The sequence below is a fragment of the Erythrolamprus reginae genome, unplaced genomic scaffold, assembly GCF_031021105.1.
Source record: "Erythrolamprus reginae isolate rEryReg1 unplaced genomic scaffold, rEryReg1.hap1 H_33, whole genome shotgun sequence".
Taxonomy (NCBI): Eukaryota; Metazoa; Chordata; class Lepidosauria; order Squamata; family Dipsadidae; genus Erythrolamprus; species Erythrolamprus reginae.
The window spans coordinates 397,873-416,782 of record NW_027248488.1 but is presented as its reverse complement, the minus strand read 5'-3'; the positions used below and the strand labels follow the sequence as shown (position 1 = coordinate 416,782).

General features: G+C 46.3%; 2 protein-coding genes across 2 annotated transcripts in view; both read left to right on the top strand.

Annotated features, from left to right (window-relative positions):
* Positions 1-1,298: 1,298 nt before the first annotated feature.
* LOC139155606 (rano class II histocompatibility antigen, A beta chain-like) lies at positions 1,299-3,013 on the top strand. The gene is made up of 4 exons (XM_070730806.1): positions 1,299-1,687; positions 1,840-1,953; positions 2,144-2,167; positions 2,629-3,013. The coding sequence occupies exons 1-4, from the start codon at positions 1,438-1,440 to the stop codon at positions 2,640-2,642; spliced, it is 402 nt and encodes a 133-aa protein (XP_070586907.1). The 5' UTR covers positions 1,299-1,437; the 3' UTR covers positions 2,643-3,013.
* A 2,751-nt stretch (positions 3,014-5,764) lies between these two features.
* Positions 5,765-18,910, top strand: part of LOC139155611 (DLA class II histocompatibility antigen, DR-1 beta chain-like) — a 39,929-nt gene continuing 26,783 nt past the window's right edge. The window contains exon 1 of the mRNA XM_070730812.1: positions 5,765-5,902. Coding sequence (XP_070586913.1) covers positions 5,818-5,902 — 85 coding nt within the window. The 5' untranslated portion in view covers positions 5,765-5,817. The remainder of the gene's footprint in view (positions 5,903-18,910) is intronic.

The window sequence follows — 18,910 nt, the reverse complement described above, 5'->3', positions numbered from 1 at the left end:
CCTTTAAGGTCCCCAGATGCAAATGGGATCAGCCTGAAAAATGCAACAACCCTCACCTGAAATGCCGTTATTGGTCTGCAATCTGACCAGATGCCAGGTTGGAAGGACAGATGACCATTTCAAAAGTGGTTGTTCTTGAGCAGGACAGAATTTACTGTCAATCAGAAAATCTCTCAAGAGGAAACAAAATGGTTCTCAAAGGACTCTGGGCTGGAATGGGTCAATTGTGGACCCTCTTGGGGGCTCATCCACACTAACCCCCCCCCCCCCATTGATCCATCCAATTGCTGAAGGAGATCAAGAGGGATCCCCTGCAAGGCTCTGCTGAGATCCTGGGACCCACGTGATCTCCTGAGCCTCCAACTACCCTCACTTTCCCTTTCCCCAAAAGATCCCCTCTGGATCCCTTCTCTCTTCCCTTCCCTTCCCTTCTCGCTCCTTCTTCCTTTCTTTCTGCCATCTTGGTTGGTCATCTTCATGGCTCCGCCCTCTCCCCTCCCCTCCACAACCTCTGCGGGAAGCCGCTGGGTGAGGCCGTCCATCATCAGGGCTGGAGGTCTCCTCCGTATGCTGATGTCATCAGTTTACGTCTCCACCTCTGGGGACACAGGTGATGCTGAGGCTGTGGAGGGATCAATGGGGGATCAGAGGCTTCTGCTGGACCCTGGCAAGACCAAAGGGCTTTGGGTCCATGGGGCAACAACATGGGGGGACTTCAACCAACTTCCTTCTGGGTGGAGTTGCATTGTCCCAGAGACCCAGTTGGCAATTCTGGAGATTCTCCTGGACTCCTGAAGAGCATCTGACAGTCACAGTTCAGAGAGTGTTTGTAAGGCTTTGGGTCAGTCGTGGTCACTTTCGCAAATGAATTTAATAAATAGATAAATTTACTAAACAAATGAACAAATGTTGTGGTAATACACCAAAATTAAAAGTGTGGTTTCATTTTCAACAAGATCCCAGGAATCCTCCGACTCGTGCTACGTCTGTCCTTTCCGTCTCCTGCGTTATTTCTTTCCACGTCCACCACATCTGGCAGAAGGTTCCTTCCACCTCTGGGCGTTTCCAGCATTTATCCCTGTCAGACTTGCCTCTTTCGGGAATTCTTTTTTGGGGACTGCAACTGATCCCAATCACAAAGGATTTAGGAGAGGGTCTTCGGAGAGGGACGGCATACAAATCTAATAAATTATTATTATTATTATTATTATTATTATTATTATTATTATTATTATTATTACCCCCCTTTTCATTTCTTGCTTCAATCTACCTTGGAAGATGACTCAAAACACAAAATACTTTTTTCAGGCGTGAAAAGGGATCTTGGCCTGAACCAACCCACTGGGTCTTCTGTTCTGGGCCCTCCTGTGTCTCTCATGTGCCTCCTTCTCCTCCCTCCCTCCAGCCAAGCCCACCGTCACCATCTCCCCCACCAAGATGGACCCAACTTCCCCCAACACCATCCTCCTCTGCATAATGACCGGCTTTTACCCCATGGAGATCGAGGTCCAGTGGCTGAAGAACGGCCAGCCGGAGAAGGAGGGCGTGGCCTTTGGGGAGGTGCTCCAGAACGGAGACTGGACCTACCAGCTCCACGTGATGCTGGAGACCCAGCCCCAGCGGGGGGACATCTACACTTGCAAGGTGGAGCACGCCAGCCTGGAGGCCCCCATCACCGTCCAGTGGGGTAAGTCCCTCCGCTCCCACCCCTCCTGGAACCTGTCCTGCCCTGAGAAGGGGGAGAGACCCTCTCTGTGGTGGTGGGAGCCAGAATGGACCCTCCTGGGGGAAGGTGGGCCCGATCCTCCTGCTCAGGTGAGGCTCCTTCTCCTTCCCCAGAGCCCCGTTCCTCCCGCTCTGCCAGGGCCAAAATCTGGACGGGGATTATGGGGGCTGTGATAGGAGTGGCCTTCCTGGCTGTGGGGCTCTTCTCCTACCTGAAGGCCAAGAAAGGTGAGTCTCTGGGGCTGGAGGAGAGGTTGTGGGGAGGGGTTGTGGGGAGAAGTATTTTGGGGAACCTCTGTTCTTGGAGGGGCTATTATGGAGAGAATGTGCAACCTATTATGGGTTATTGGAGGGGAAGGAGTCGCTGTGAGTCCTCCAGCCCATGAAGGGTCCTGATTGGCTCTTTTTCTCCTTCCAGCAATTCCCATCCAACCACCTGCAGGTGAGTTTCTCCTCTTCCTCCCTCTTCTCAGCCCCTCCTATAAATTATGGGTATTTTTCTTTAATTTCTCAATTGTTCCTTTCTTTAAAGAAAACCTGCCTGGACAATATCTCTTCACCCCCCCTAGCCCCCCCCCCTGGTCCCAGGTGATCCTGCAGACTCCTTTGGGTTTGTTAGTTGGACCCTTGACCGGCTGTTCCTCCTGACCCTCCCCCCTTCTCCTTGTGACAGTTCACACAATTTCTGGCCCTGTGACCCCAGGCTCCCCCCTTTGCTGCCCCCCATCTTAGCCCCATCTTCCTTGTTCACATGAAGAATCGCAGCCTTTTGCTCCCTGGAATGGGGGGATTCTCTCTCTGTCTTTCTCTGCCTGTGGGGGCTGAAAGGGAAGAAAAATAGGTTATTTACAGTAAAAGTTTCTCCTTATATTCTGATTTTCTTCCCCTTCTCTTTTCCTGCAGCACTCGTGAATTAATCCTGCTGTCAACCTTCGCTATAATTCTGCATCGTTTCTACGCTTGGTTGCCAATAGTTAAGGGGAGGGGTCTTGGGTAATGGGGGGGAGGAGGATGCAGGAGGCCCTGTGAAGTGGAATAAGTTTCCTCTTCCTTGAAACCAGGGGACCTGAAGGAGACCGTTAGAAGTTACATTCCATAAATGGGAGGTGGGTGGAAGATGCCTCCACCTGATGGTCATGGACACTAGGGATTGGCCAATCTCCAGAGCGGGAGGGGTCAAAAGGGGGTTTGATCTACGCAGGTATCGCACCTTTTTCTCCAGTCTTTGCTTTCACCTTGACTGCTGTCAGTTCTGGTTTATGATAAATTCACTTTTGAACCTTGAAAAGGACTCTGAGTTTTATTTCTCTTAAATTCTGACTGTGGCAGCTGACACCTGCTCTCCGATGCACAAGGATTTATTTTCATTTCTTTGGTCGCTGATGATTCTTTGTCCTGTTTGCAAACTCTGAAAAATGGAGGCAGAAGGTGGGAAGTTGGGGGGAGGAGGAGAAGGGCAGCGTGGACCTTCTCTTGCTGAGAACAGACCCCTCCCCACTTTCTTTCCTGTGAGGGAGGGGTGGAGACCATGTAGACTGTCCCCAGGGATGCTGGGCAGACCTGTCAGTCAAGCCCCCTCGTGTCTCCTGGCTTTGAACCCACAGCAGCTTCATCTACATTATTCTTCCTCCGAATCCCTTCCCTTCCCTTCGCTTTGCTGTGAGAGAAGAAACTTCAGATGTAGGAAAACCCTGGAATCCTTCGCTTCTTCCTCCTCTTCCTCCTCTTCCCTGCCCCCACAGGAGGCCCCTCCCTTCGCTGCCTCTGGGTCAACCATCCCGGCTACTTCGGGTCCAAAGCCAGAACTGATGTGGGAGGAGGGGGGCAGATCCAGGGAGGGGGAGGGGCTGGACCCCCGTGCTCTGCTCCCCCTCAAGGCCCCTTTGAGGAGCAGAAGGCCAGCAGGGACGGTCCTCCCTCGGCAATTGTGGGGAGCCATTGGGGGCACCCGAGACTCCCCCTACGTTCACCCAGCCATTTGAGCCATTTCTCTTCCTCACAACTGGAGGGCCCTGCCCCATTTTGTCAGCCAATGCCCCCCACCCCTTTTTGGGGACTCTTTCGAATGGTGTATAGAGTCTCCTGCCTGATGGTATAAATAGCGAAGGCTCAAGCAGGGGGTTGGACTAGATGACCTTTAAGAAATCCATCTGAAGCCATTCCTGGTGCATGAGATGTTTGATAGTTCTGCAGGGGGAGGGGGAAGAGGGGGCTCCATTGTGCAGTCTTGAGTGGAAGACCCCTTCCTTCTCTCTAGCACCCCTAGATGTCTCTAGGCAGCCCCCCAACTGAGCCCGGCCCCCTCCAGAGCTGATCCAGACTGGTTCTGCAGGACTCCAGTGGCCTCGATCCCTGAGGTGGAATTTCCCCCTCCCCTCCCTCACTTGGACTCTTGGGGCCCCCACAGGAAGAATCGGTCAGTGTGTGATTGTGGGAATTGTTGGAAACTCTGAGAAGATCTGGGCTCCAGTTGGCAACACCTCCTCTTGCAAGAGAGCCTACAGGAATCCGAAGAAGGGACAACCACAAATGCACCAATTGGGTGTGGGGGGCATCAGAGTGGACTTCCTTAAGAGAAAAAATAAATGGTTTTTTCAGTGTCATTGAAACTTCAGTCACTAAATGAACTGTTGTAAGTCAAGGACTCCAGTGGGTCATAGGACAAAGGGGCTGCCCCACCTGGAGACTCAGCCATGGGGCAGAGGAGGGGAGTCACTGAGCTGCCCTGATGAAGAATCCAGGCTTGTTGCCTGCTGCATCCTGGCCAGTTCCTCAGTTCCGCTTCGGAGGAGCCCAACGCTTCAGGCTGGGGAAGCGAAGCCCAAGAGCCTCTTCAGCTGTTGGGGCTTGCAGAAAGAAGAGCTGCTCTGTGTGTGTGTGTGTGTGTGTGGAGTGGGGTTGTCAGGGAGAACTCAGAGAAAATCAAAATCTTGCAGGGGGAAACATGGAAAGTTCTGCTTTGATCAGAAGAGCGATGGGCATCCCACCAGAGTCTCTGGATCTGGGGTCCATTTTGTGTGACTGGGTGTGTGCAGACACACAATTGTGGGGCAGGTTCGGACTCTGCCTCCTTCTTCAGCTGCAGGTGGGGACCCAGTTCTGTCCTGCTGAGGCGGGTGTTGGGCCAGGGCGAAATTTGTCCCCTCCAGTCCCCTCCCCCCTCCCAGGAAAGGACTGAGGCATCTCAGGACACAGGCCCCGTGGGACGTCTGCCTGATGCAGCCGGGAGAGGGTTGGGGCTCTGAGCCCTGCCTGATTTGGTGTCTCATCCTCAGCCCTCAACAGCTGGCAGCTGCCCAGCCCCCCCTGCCCTCCCCTGGTTGAGAGAGATCTGCCTGGCCAGCCTGAGGATGGGAGACCACCAGGAGGCATCTGGGCTACTGCAGAGGCTGAAACTGCTCCAAGACAAGGAGGGGGAGGCTTCAGGCCCTCCTCGAACTCATTTATTATTCATTTATTGGATTTGTATGCCGCTTCTCTCCGTAGACTCCCTTCCCTTCGGGGTGGGGGGAGGGGTTGACCCTCAAGTTACAGCCATCCATGGGGCGGCGCCTCCCCCCTTGTCACCCGGGGCAGCTGCGGGGGGCTCCCTCCTTCCAGGCTGAGCGGGTGGGGGGAGCCCAGAAGGACCCTACCAGCTCCGGATCCACTCGGCCCTTCAGGAGTCTCCGCAGCTCCAGCCTGGGCGCCCTCTGGGCACTGGGGGAACTCAAAGGGCATCCAGTCCGCCCCTCCAGGCGCCCAGAGAAAGGGAGAGTGGGGGAGGAGGATGGAGCCGGCACGAAGGAGCCCCATAGAATGCAGCCCCCCCCCAAGACTGAGAACCTCCCCCCTCACCCTCCCTCCCCTCCTCCCTCGGCTTCGGACTATCTCCTGTATCGGGCGAAGTCAAGGGAGACTCTACCCGGAGACCGATGACGCTGCAGAAGGGAGAATTCCCATTGGTGCTCCTGCTCCTCCTGGACACGCCCAATGCCGAAGTTCGAGGAAAACTCCTCCCCCCAATCGAGACCCACCGATTCCGCCTCTTGGGTTGGGAGCCTCCGCGTCTCTCTCCTCTCTCGGTGGAGCGCTGGTGGGGTCGCCTCATCCATGGCTTTGGTGGGGGTCGCCCTGGTGCTGCTGGTGGGGGCGCTGGCCCGGATCCCCGGAAGCGGAGGGGGGAAGGAGAGCCCCGGTAAGGAGGGGGTGGGCGGAGTGGGGTGGGGAGAAAGCTTATGGGTCTCCAGAGCCCCCGACAGCCTCGATCTCTGCGTGGTCTCCTTCCCTTCCTCCCCACATGCCCCCCCCGCAGGAGGATGGAGAGGGACCCCCGTTCCCCGATTGTAGCCGAGGGGGGAGTCGCAGCCGGGCCCCTCCCTCGCCCCCCCGCAGCGTCTGGGTCGGAGGGGGCAGCAGGGAAAGAGGAAGAGAAGCGAAAGTGAAAGAGGGAAACTGAGGCATTTTGGCTTTTTCCAAAACGTTTTTCTTCTGAATCTCAACATTGAGGCTTTGGGGGTCAGGCAGGAGGGGAGGTTCGGTCCCTTCTGGGGGAGACCCTGAGTTTGGGGAGGGGGCCAGGAACCCCCCATACCTCCCCCGGCTCTATGGGGACCTAGGAGGGAGGAGGATCTGGGGGGCTTTGAGTTCCTCCCCCCAAACTGCCCCCCCTTGTGCGGGGGACTGGACACCCTCCCTTTGAGACTCTTGGGGGGCTGCAGGGGGTCTTTTGGGGGAGGGGAAACGGGTGTGATGAAGGCTGGGAGTTGGGCTGAAGTTTGGGGGGCAATAAGAAAAGTTGGGGTGATCCAGGGAAGTTGGGGGTTGAAGGGCTGGCAGACCCCTGGAGGGTCAGCCTAGATGTCCTCCTTGTGCCCCCTCCCCATACTCCCCTCCCCCACATGGAAGAGAGAGAGGGGGAGGTGTGGAGATGAGCTTCCCTCCAGTCTCGAAAGTTCCCCCACCCCCTCCCCCATTGTTCAGGCCGCTTTCGATCCAGCAGAGAGTCGATCTCCTGGACCTGTTGGGCTTCTGTCTGGCTTTCCCCCCCTCTTCCTCCCCTCCCCCTTCTGCAGACCCCCCCCCACAACAAGTCTCCCTCCCTCTCTAGGGCTGAGAGGGTTCCCTTTCCCTCCTCCAGGGGGCGTCCCCCACCAGTCTCTCCTCCCCTCCCCTCCTTCCGTGCGACCCTCCTCCTCCTCTACCGGAGGCTGGGAAGGATGGGCCCTGGGGCCCCTCCTGACGGCCTCCCTCCTCCTCCTCCCCTCTTCGCAGCCAGCTGAACTCTTAAGAACTTCTGGATGGTCCCATGTGTGAGGATGGGTTGGGATTTCATCTCACACATGTGTCCTCAGCCGAGGACAATGGAGGAGGTAGAAGGAGGTGAAAAAGGAAGGGTCATCAAGGCCAAACGAAGATCAAACAGGGGGGCACCTACTCTGTAGAGGTTTACATAGTCTGCAGAGTACCTGCCCCTTTTAGTTATCAAAAGTTGACACACTGGTCAGTTAATTGCGACCTGACCATAGAGATATATTTACAAGACAGTGCAAGCATGTAGTAGAGTGAGGGGGGAAGGTTAGAGTGGAGTGGAAACCATCAATTCAATTTTTTCAATTCAATTTATTAGATTGGTATGCCGCCCCTCTCTGAAGATTTGGGGCAGCTCACAACAATAATAAAAACAATATAATAATGGAACAAATCTAATAATAAAATTATATTAAAAACCCCCAACAATTTGAAAACCATACAACACATACATACCAAACATAAAATATAAGAAAGCCTGGCGGAGATGTCTTAATTCCCCCATGCCTGGCGATAAAGGTGGATCTTGTGTAACTTGCAAAAGACAAGGAGGGTGGGGGCCGTTCTAATCTCTGGGGGGGAGTTGATTCCAGAGAGCCAGGTCCGCCACGGAGAAAGCTGTTCCCTTGGGGCCTGCCAAACGACATTGTTTCGTCGAAAGGACCCAGAGAAGGCCAACTCTGTGGGACCTTATTGGCTGCTGGGATTCGTACGGTAGAAGGTGGTACCGGAGGTATTCTGGTCCAATGCCATGAAAGGATTTAAAGGTCATTACCAACACTTTGAATTGTGACCGGAAACTGATCGGCAGCCAGTGCAGGTCACAGAGTGTTGTAGAAACATGGGCGAATCTAGGAAGCCCCACGATGGCTCTCGCGGCCGCATTCTGCACGATCTGAAGTTTCCGAACACTTTTCAAAGGTAGCCCCATGTAGAGAGCGTTGCAGTAATCGAACCTCGAGGTGATGACGGCATGAGCGACTATGAGCAATGAATCCCTGTCCAAATAGGGCCGCAACTGGTGCACCAGGCGAACATGGGCAAACGCCCTCCTCGCCACAGCCGAAAGATGGTGTTCCAATGTTTTTTGTTTTTTTTTAATAATTTTTTTTATAATTTTTCATAAAAAAACAAACAAATACATACAAACAATAAACATAAAGTGGGGGTGTATTTCCCCCGCTTCTTATGAAAGTATACAATCAAATGTAGAAAAAGAATACATAGTTGAATATATGTTAACTATTATAGAAGAAAAAAAAAAGTTAATAAGTTTAAGTTAAGATTTTACAAAGCTTAATTTCAATATAAGTGTTAAGTAGGGTTAGTATAAGATAATTACCAAAAAATATCTTTAATATAATCCTAATTACTACAGTAGAGTAATGTCAAACATTCAATCCAAACAATTTAACTAGGTTCAACTATTGTGCATCAAAAATCTTAATATATTACTTATACTTATACATACATACACTACTAAATCCTAATCATAGCTAATATTAATATTATTATCACCTAGGTAAAAACTAATACAAAAGAAACAACTAAAAATCGAGCTTATTTTTTCTTATCTATCCATTTATAAACATTGTTCCATGTTTCATAAAATTTAGTATCCTCCTGATCGTTTAGTCTTCTTGTCATCATGTCCATTTCAGCGCAATCTAATATTTTAGCTATAACCTCTTCTTCCTTGGGGATTTCCTCCCCTTTCCAATTTTGCGCATATATTATTCTAGCCGCGGTTAATATATGTATAATTAAATAGAGAATTTCTTTCTTGTAAATCTGGTTTGTGACACCTAGTAGGTAAAATTCCGGGGTGTTATCTATATCTTGCTTTGTTATTTCTTTTAATATTTTTTCAATCATCTTCCAATATATTTTTGCTTTACCACATGTCCACCATTGATGATAATAAGTTCCTATGTCCTTCTTACATTTCCAACATATTGGGGATGTTTTGGGAAACATTTTTGCTATCCTATTTGGTGGGAGATGCCATCTATAAAACATTTTAATTTGATTTTCTTTTAGGGAAACTGATTTAGTCATTTTCCAATTATCAATCCACACTTTCTCCCATGTATCTATATCTATTTCCTTGCCAATATTTCTACACCATCTTATCATAGTATCTTTTAGAGTCAACTCTATATTTTTATGAGCAATAAGTAATTTATATATTTTCCCTATCATTTTTGTTGAATTAGTAGTAATTAAAGTAGTTAAAGGGTTCTTACTTTTATTAAAAATATAGAGAGTTTTATCCTTCTGATATCTAGAACGGATCTGGGCGTAGTGCCACCAATCTATTATTATCCCTTCTTCTTGTAATTCAGTTCTTGATTTAAGCTTCATCTGGTCATTTAATAATTCTTTATATCTATAAGTTATTTTCTTATCCTTTATAGACTTTGGATGTGTTATTGCTTCTAAAGGAGCTAGCCATTCTGGGATACTTAAAAAATGGTTTTTCTTTATATCTTTCCATACTTCTAGTAAGTATTTCCTTAGTGTATGCCTTTTAAAATATGAATGGTTTTTATCCTTATCATACCATAAAAATGCATGCCATCCAAGCATTAAATCATGTCCTTCTAGGTCAAGTGTTCTTTTATTATCTAAGATTATCCAATCTCTAAGCCATGTTAATGCAGCGGCCTGATAGTATAGTTTCCAATTTGGAAGGCCAAATCCTCCTCTTTCTTTAATATCTTCTAAACAATTCATTTTTATCCTTGCTTTTTTGCCTTGCCATATAAATTTTTTAATTAAGTTTGTTAAAGTTTTCAAAAAAATTCCCCCTGGGTTTATTGGTATTACCTGAAAAAGAAATAAAACCTTAGGTAAAATATTCATCTTAATTGTTGCAATTCTTCCTAAAAAAGATATTTTCAAATTATTCCACATTGCTAAATCTTTTTTAATTTCTGCTAGTAATTTCATATAGTTATCATTTTTTAACGTTATTGTTTTCGCTGTTAAATTTATTCCTAGATATTTTACCTTTTTTGCAATCTTTATTCCAGTAATACTTTCTAATTTATTTTCTAGTGTATTATTCATATTTTTGGTCAAATAGTGTGTTTTGTTTTTGTTTATCTTTAAACCTGCTACGTTTCCATATTGTTCAATAGTTTGTAGTAAGGTAGGAACTGTTGTAGTCGGTTCTTCAATTATAAACATTAGATCATCTGCAAAGGCTTGGAGTTTATAGGTTTCTTCTCCTACGGTTAAACCTTTTATTTTAGGGTCTGCTCTTATTTTAATTAATAAAGTTTCAAGAGTCATAATAAATAGCAATGGTGATATAGGACATCCTTGGCGAACTCCCTTATTTATGTCAAGTGTTGGTAATTGACTATTATTCAGTATTATATTCGTTGTTTGTTTTGAATATATGGTATCTATTAAATTAACAAATTTTGGGCCAAATCTCATTTTGTTTAATTGCATTTTTATAAATATCCAATTAACATTGTCAAAGGCCTTTTGAGCATCTAAAAACATTAAAGATGCCGTCTTGTCTGGATGTTGTTCATAGTACTCTAGTATATTTATTACAGTTCTAATATTGTTTTTGATTTGTCTCCCTGGAAGAAACCCATTTTGGTCTTGGTGTATTATTCCATTTATAACTCTTTTAAGTCTCTCTGCATAAATGGCAATAAAAATCTTATAGTCTACATTTAATAATGAAATAGGCCTATAGTTTTTAATTTTTTCTGGTTCTGTACCCTGTTTATGTATTAAGGTTGTCAGTGATTCTGACCAAGATTTAGGAATTTTCCCCTCAAGTCTACATAAATTAAAAGTTTCTAACATATGGTTTCTTATTGTTTCATTGTCTATCTTATACCATTCCGCAGGTATGGCATCTGGTCCTGTGGCCTTGTTACTTTTCTGTTTTTTAATTGTTATTAGGAGTTCCTCCATTGTTATTGGTCCATCCATGGTGGCCTGTTGATCTTCCGTTATTTGTGGTAAATTTGAAGTTTCTAAATAATTAAAAACTTCATCTTCAATAACATGGTCTTTAGCATATAACTCTTTATAAAAGTTATACACAATGTCTGCCTTACCTTCTGTATCATATTTTATTATACCATCTTTGTCTTCTAGTTTTTGGATTAATTTTGATTGACTCTGTTTTCTAAGTTTATACGCTAGCCACCTGCCGGGTTTATTTGCATGTTCAAAATATTGTTGCTTTGCTCTTTTAATCTTTTCAGTCAGTTGATTTTGTTCTATAACTCTGATTTTATGTTTAATTACATTTATTTCTGTCTTTAGATCTCTATTCTTAGTATGTTGCTGCGATAAAGATTCTAATTGTTTTAGTTCATTTGTTAATTGTAAATATTCTAATTTCTTTTCCTTGTTGTATTTTGCTGTATAAGATATTGTTAAGCCTCTTATATACGCTTTAACTGTATCCCATAAGTTCTGTGGGGTAGTGTCTGATGTTTTATTAATTTCGAAGAATATTTTTAATTCCTTTTCAATCCAATCCTTGTATTTCTTGTCATTCAATATATACCTATTCATCCGCCAGTTGTTCTGTTTATTATTCATCGTCATATAGACCACTATTGGGTTGTGATCAGCCCATGTATTAACATCTATCTCAACCTCTCTTATTTGTTCTGCAACCATTTTTGGTGCCCATAGCATATCAATTCTCGTCCAAATTTTATGAGGGTTGGAGTAGAAGGTAAATTGCCTTTTATGAGGGTGTCTTTCCCTCCAAATATCACTTAGTAATAGTTCCGCTTTCATTTTTTGAAAAGTACTAGGTAGCAAGTTCCTTCTTGTTTTTTTACCTTTCCCTCTTTTTTTATTACCTCCCCCTCCTGAATGGTCTAATTGTCTATTCGCGATAGCATTAAAGTCACCTATTATCAATACATTGTCAATAGCTAAGTCTATTATTATTTGGTGTAAATTTTTATAAAACGTCATTTGATCTTCATTGGGAGCATAAATAGAAACAACCACTAGAGGTCTAGGTTCAATATCAACTTGTACAATCAATATCCTACCCTCTTTATCGTTATATATTTGTTTGGAATTTATAGCATTTTTAACATACATCACTACACCTCTTTTTTTTTGATCTGCTAATGCAGCATACATTTTGCCAATTTTGGGATTCAACAGTAATTTTTGATTATCTTTTTTGATATGAACTTCTTGTAATATTGCAATCTGAGCATTTTGGTTTCTGATTTTGGAAAAGATTTGCTTCCTTTTTCTTGGTTCGTTAAGTCCATTGACATTTACGGAAAAGATTTTTAAGTCTCTATTTGTTGTCATTTAATAGGTTTTTTGGTTTCTCGCTGGGGTTGAACTCTTCTAGAGCCTTGGTCCTGCTCTATTACTTGAGCAGTAGCCCCCAGATCTTCTTGCTGGGTTGGTAATTTTTCCCCTGGTTGCTGTTGGGCTGGTTGTATATGGACCACTTGTTGCTTACTCGTATGGTCGAAGCGGCCAATGCCACTACTTTCAAGAAAGTACATGGCTTGATCTACGTTTTCCAGTTTGTATCTTGTAGAACGCCATGTCAGAGAAAGTCCTTGTGGAATAAGCCAACGGTAAGTGATATTTTCTTTGATCAAGATTTTAGTTAAAAAGTGATAATCTCTTCTGTTTTCTCTGACACTTCTTGGAACTTGTTTTAATATCTTTATTTCTACTCCATGTTGTTGAGGCGGGGAGTTTCTTGAATAGTGAAGTATCTCATCTCGCAACGCTTTTCTTGTAAACTTAATATGTATCTCTCTTGGAAGGTTGTGTCGGCGGATATAGCTATTCGAGATTCGGTATACTTCATCGATTTCTTTCAGTAAGGCCATGGGGTCCTCCTGGAGTATACCTCCAATAATTTCCGCCATAGTCGTTTTTAAGTCTTCATCTTTTTCCTCTTTTATATTCTGAAATCGAAGTCCGTATGAAGCTCGTTGCATCTCCAGCTGGATGATAGATTCATCATATCTTTTGTATCTCTCATCAGCTCTCCCTTCGAGATAGTCCATTCTTTTCTCATTTTTATCAGATTGCTCTTCAACTTTTTTAACTCGGTCATCACTTTCTTGAAGAGTTTGTTGGATCTGCTTTATCTGGTCTTTCATCTCGCCCATATCAGCTTTCATTTGGGCCATCTCCACTTTAAATTCTGCCAAGTCAGCTTTGATGGCTTCTCTTTGCTGTGTTGCCTCCTCCTTTATGGCTTCTCTTTGTTGTGTTGCCTCCTCCTTTATTGCCTCTCTTTGTTGGGTGGCGTCTTCTTGTGATTTAACCATAAAATCCTTCAAGGTATTTAAAGTCTCGTGTATAGTTGCAAGGTTGGACTGCATTGTTTTGTCTTTGTCTTTATCTTTAGTAGACATGGTCAACACCTGATGCGAGGGGGAAGAATGCGGTGAGACTTGTGGAGAAAGAGTGGTTGGTGTGGTTTGTTTTTTTGCTGTTTTAACAAGGGTTGAAGTATGGGACATTATCAAATTAGAATCCACTGTTCCAAATTTTTTAAATTGATTTCAATTTATATATAGTAAAAAAGAAAAAAATTACTATAAATTCCAAATCTGTTCAGTGTATTTTGTTAAAAAGAGAAATTCCCTTATAATATAGCTGTACCAATTCAATAGCAATTCAATTAATAACAAGATTCAAAGAAAGAAGGAAAAAAACCTTGCTATTTGATGCCACAGGAAAAAAGAACAGGTATTAACCTTTACAAGTAAGAAAGAAACAAGAAATAAAAAGAAAGGAAGGAATATCAGCTGTAAGTAAAAAAAAACAAGAAGAAAAGCATTGAAGAAGAGACCTTGGGAAGAGGAAAGGAAAAAGGGAGGAGGAAAGAAAAATAAAGTGAAAAGAGTTGTTCAAAAGAGGAAAAATAAAGGGGTAATATTTTAATTCAACTATTTAAAATAGAGCAGGAACCCAAGGGTTATTAACAATGCATATAATTCAAACTAAACTTCTTCTAATAATAAAAATACCCAGGAATAAAACAGAAAGTCAGGAAGGAAAACAAATAATTATTCAAAAAGACAATAACAATATTGTATACTTGAGTTCTTCTTGTAAATCCTGTGGTTTTGCTAGAGAGTAAAGATCAAAATCCAAGTCTCAAAGGGTGAAGTTGTATTTGATTTTAATTCAAAATTCAAAGAGTAAAACAAATCAAAGGCTTGCTTGTGTTCAAAATGAAGTCAGTTTATTTTCCAAATTCAAAGCAGGAACAGAGAAACAAATCCCAAGATGGAGTTAAGTTAAATTCCGTGCAGCAGGACAGATGTTAAACAAAGAAAGGAGTCAGCAAGTAATCCAAAAGGGTCAGCAAGTAATCCAAATAAATTAATCCAGCAATAGGTAATCCAAAAAAGAAGTAGGTTCAATCTCTTGTAGATTTCATTTAGTTCACAATTATTAAGTTATTTCATATTATGAAAAAAAGCAACAAGAAAGAAAAGGCAGCAAGACTGTGTTCCTCCGCTTCAAAAATTAAACCCAGAACATTATGATTTTAAAAGTCTATCAAAAGCAAATTCTAATCATCTCTAAAAATTTCCTTTAGCAGTTGAAATTTTTTAAATAGTCATGTCAAATTTAAGCTCTTTTGTTAAACCATAAAGTCAAAGAATTGTTTTATTGCTTCCAAAGTTCACGTTCAAGATGGAAAAGTAAAAGTGGAAAAAGTTAGGTCCGGCTGTTGTTAGCGGATGTATTCAATCAGGGAAAAAACTTTCACTTTCGTCCTGAAGAAAAAAACTTTTACTTAGAACTTTCACGATCTTCTGGTTTAAACACGGAACAGAATGGAAGTTTTTACCTTAGGTTTTCTGCTGTATTCTTTTTCAATAAAGATATTTTGTACTTTCACTTCTTGGGTTTTTTCTTCTTCCCGCTGAGTGAGGGGAGAAAGCGCTGGCCGGTCCTCTTAAGCGAAGAGGAGCGGTTCTCCCGTCTCCGAAGCTGCGGAGCGAACCGCTGCCTCCGGAGTCCTGGCGACGGGTCCTCGGGCAGAGGGGAGCCCCCTGTTCATGGATCGGGCCATCCGGGCCCGATCCGATCGCAGATACGACCTTCGGAGGGGGTAGAAGGGAACGCCTGGCAGAGCCCTGCCAGACACGTCCCGCCGCGATCTCCACCAAACCGGAAGTGATGGTGTTCCAATGTTAGCTGTGGATCGAGGAGGACGCCCAAGTTGCGAACCCTCTCTGAGGGGGTCAGTAATTCCCCCCCCCCGTTGTGGTTCAGCCTGAGCCAGATCAAAGACCAGCTGCGTCTCTGCTGGCTCCATGCCCGGGGGATGCTGAGAGCGGAGAGGAGAGTTCTTTGCAGTCAGACAGTGCAGACAGCAGTCACGAAAGTGAAGGTGATGCAAGGCCTGGGAGCCCTTGGGAAGGGCTATCTCAAGTAAGTAGCTGTGATTCTCTGGAGTCCCTGGATGATGACGCACAAGCTATCATTAGTATGCGGCAGAGACGCATAGCTCAAAGGAGAAATCAACTGCGTAGATATTATCAGGGGGTTGGGTGTGGTCCTCATTAGCAGGGAAGGGTTTATAAGGCATGAGAACCATTTCGGCAGCGTGGAGTGTTATCCAAGGGGAGTTGGTGTTATCTGCATTTTCTCTCAGCGTTTTTGTTCCTGGCTCATGGCCCAGCAGTCTTGAAGACTGGTGGGAGGTGTGTGTGTCTGTTGGCTCAACAGCCTCGTCTGGCATTAAGGATCCTGTGTTTCTGTATGAACAATTGCCTTCGTGTATCTATTTGGAGTTCCAGTGTTTTCCTGATCTGTAAGGACATTTTCTGTTGACTTCTTTTCTCTTTACCATTATAAAACTGTGTTTGGATTCAACCGGTGTGTCTGGCTTATCTTTTTGGGTTGGTCATAGCTTCCGGAGTGTCCCAGACAGAACACCCCCCAGGGTAAAGGACGGACAGATGGAATTGTCCTTGGGAGGCAAAACCCACAGCCACTCCGTCTTCTCAGGATTGAGTTTGAGCTTGTTGACACCCATCCAGACCCCAACAGCCTCCAGGCATTGGCACATCACTTCCACTGCTTCGTTGACTGGACATGGGGTGGAGATGTACAACTGGGTATCATCCACATATTGAGGATACCTCACCCCATGCCCTTGGATGATCTCACCCAGCGGTTTCATGTAGATATTAAATAGCAGGGGGAAAGGACCGACCCCTGAGGTACCCCACAAGGGAGAGACCTAGAGGTCGACCTCTGACCCCCCCCACTAACACCGACTGCGATCGACCGGAGAGGTAGGAGGAGAACCACTGGAGAACAGTGCCTCCCACCCCCAACCCCTCCAGCCGGCGCAGAATGATACCATGGTCGATGGTATCGAAAGCCGCTGAGAGATCAAGAAGCACCATGCAGAGGACAAGCCCCTGTCCCAGGCCCGCCAGAGGACAAGCCCCTGTCCCGAGCCCTCCAGAGATCATCCATCAATGTGACCAACGCAATTTCCGTGCTGTAGCCAGGCCTGAAACCAGACTGCTGAGGGCCTAGATAATCGGCTTCTTCCAAGGACCGTTGGAGTTGGAGCTCCACCACCTTCTCAACAACCTTCCCCATAAAGGGAAGGTTGGAAACTGGACGGTAGTTATTAAGCACGGCTGGGTCCAGGGAAGGCTTCTTGAGGAGGGGGCGCACAAGTGCCTCCTTATAAGGAGCCGGGAAGGACCCACTCCCCAAGGAGGCGGTGACAATCTCCTGGACCCAGCTCCGTGTCACCTCTCGACTGGCCAAAACCACCCAAGAGGGACACGGATCCAGTAAACAGGTGGCAGAACTCACAGCTCCAATTGCCTTGTCCACTTCATCAGGTGTCACCAAGTCAAACTCCTCCCAGACAGATGGACAAAGACGTTTAGCCCCAGTTGCCTCGACTGACTCATTGTCAGCCGATACTGCTATGCAATTGGAGTCGAGCAGATCCGAGCGACTTTATCAGCAAAAAACGAGTTAAATTCCTCGGCACTGCCCTGCAAGGGTTCCCCAACTCCCTCCTGGTTAAGAAGGGAGCGGGTCACCCTAAACAGAGCAGCCGGGCGGGATTCCGCTGATGCAATCAAGGCGGCAGGGTACGCGCATCTTGCCGCCTTGAGCGCCACTTTGTAAGTCTTAATAAAAGCTCTTACAAGTGTTCGATCGGATTCGGACTTACTCTTCCTCCATCGCTTCTCTAGACGTCTCTTTTGGCACAAGGATCTCCTTCTGCCAAAAGTGTAGCTAGTGGCGCTAGCCACCATGAACTTGTAGCAGGCTTAGGACTTCAGGCACCAGGGCTCCATCAGTTCCTGGATGGACAGAAGGAGATAATTGTGTTTTGGGGTGGGGAGAGAGAAAGGAAAAAGAGAGAAAGGGAGGGAAAGAGGGAATGAAGGAGGGGGAGAAATAAAGAGTGAGTGAGAGATAGAAAGGATAGAAAGAGAGAAAGAGGAAATGAAGGAGGGAGAGAAAGAGTGAGAGAAAGGAAAGAGAAAGGGAGGGAGAGAAAGAGGGAATGAAGGAGGGATTGAAATAAAGAGTGAGAGATAGAAACGATAGAAAGAGGGAGGGAGAGAAAGAGGAAATGAAGGAGGGAGAGAAAGAGTGAGTGATAGAAAGGATAGAGAGAAAGAGGGAGGGAGAGAAAGGAAAGAGAGATGAGAAAGGAGGGGGAGCGAATTATGGATGTCAGAACTCGTGCATCCACCTTTTCCTTTCCTGCAAGTGATTCCACTTTTCTCCCCCAGGAGAAAATTTTGCCCTGCAAAGACCATAAATGGCTTAAAGTTTCTGTATCTGAGATGGAGGCAAAGAATTAGAAAATGGAATTCAGCCACTAAGCAACCTTCACCCAATCTGCCCGCCCCCCAATCAGGGCAGGGAGAGGTAGAGAGGCCGCTCCGACCAGGAACCCGGTGCGAATCCTGCCTCCTCCTCACCCGGCTTCTCTCCTCCCCTGCTGGGTCTCCTTAAGGGCGACCCTCCCCCCCCCCCCCTCGGCCTCTTCCCTGGATCCCTGCCGCCTTCCCGGCATCCACGCTTTCCCCTGCAGGCAGAGGGCGGCTGGGATCCCTGACGGGTCGCTCCTAAACCCAGGCACGTCTGGATGCCCCCCACCAGCCTTTCCGTCCCCTGCAGAGCCACCAGCGGTTAAGGGGAGTGAGTGCAAAGTCCTAGAGCGCCAAGCGTTTGTTATGTCATTTCCTTCGCCGCCGCCTCAGCTAAACCTGCCGTGACGTTCAGTGGACCAATGGGAAAGCCCCTGGAGTTCCTTTTTCTCGGCAGAGGGTGCCCCCTAGTGGATTTGAGGCAGTGCCAGGATTGCAGAAAGGGCGGGAAAGAGGAGCGCGTCTGAGAAGGGAGGGGGGGCAGTGAGCATGGGAAGAGGAGGAAAGGCTCCTCTCAATGACTCCCTGTCAGACAGAGACCTCGACCTCTCCAGAGCCGCCATTTTCTCCGTCTTCGTCTCCTTCCTGTCCAGGAACCGTTTGTGGAGAGGAAGAAAAACCTCTCTGGAGGATTTGAACTCTCCTCCCTCAAGAACCCCCTGCCCAAGCTAGAGAGACTAGATCAGTGTTTCCCAACCGTGGCAACTTGAAGATATCTGGACTTCAACTCCCAGAATTCCCCAGCCAGCATTCGCTGGCAGTTGGGAAACACTGGACTAGATGACCTGCAGGGTCCCTTTCAACTGTAACAATAAATAAAAATAAATAAAAACAGCCGCCCTGAAGCCTCCGCGGAGATCGGGAGCGGCCTCCGAAAGGTCCAAATCCTGTCAGAAACGGCCGGGAGGAGGACCGGGAGGCTCTCTGGGGAAGCCCGGCCTGCAGGGGAGGAAGGTGGGAGACAAGCAGAGAAG

What these genes read in the sequence shown, in the direction of transcription:
- LOC139155606 (XM_070730806.1), top strand. Translation starts at nt 1,438, where the DNA reads ATGGACCCAACTTCCCCCAACACCATCCTCCTCTGCATAATGACCGGC. An exon ending in CCCCATCACCGTCCAGTGGG is followed by an intron (nt 1,688 to 1,839) that starts GTAAGTCCCTCC and finishes CTCCTTCCCCAG; the next exon opens with AGCCCCGTTCCTCCCGCTCT. An exon ending in CTACCTGAAGGCCAAGAAAG is followed by an intron (nt 1,954 to 2,143) that starts GTGAGTCTCTGG and finishes TTCTCCTTCCAG; the next exon opens with CAATTCCCATCCAACCACCT.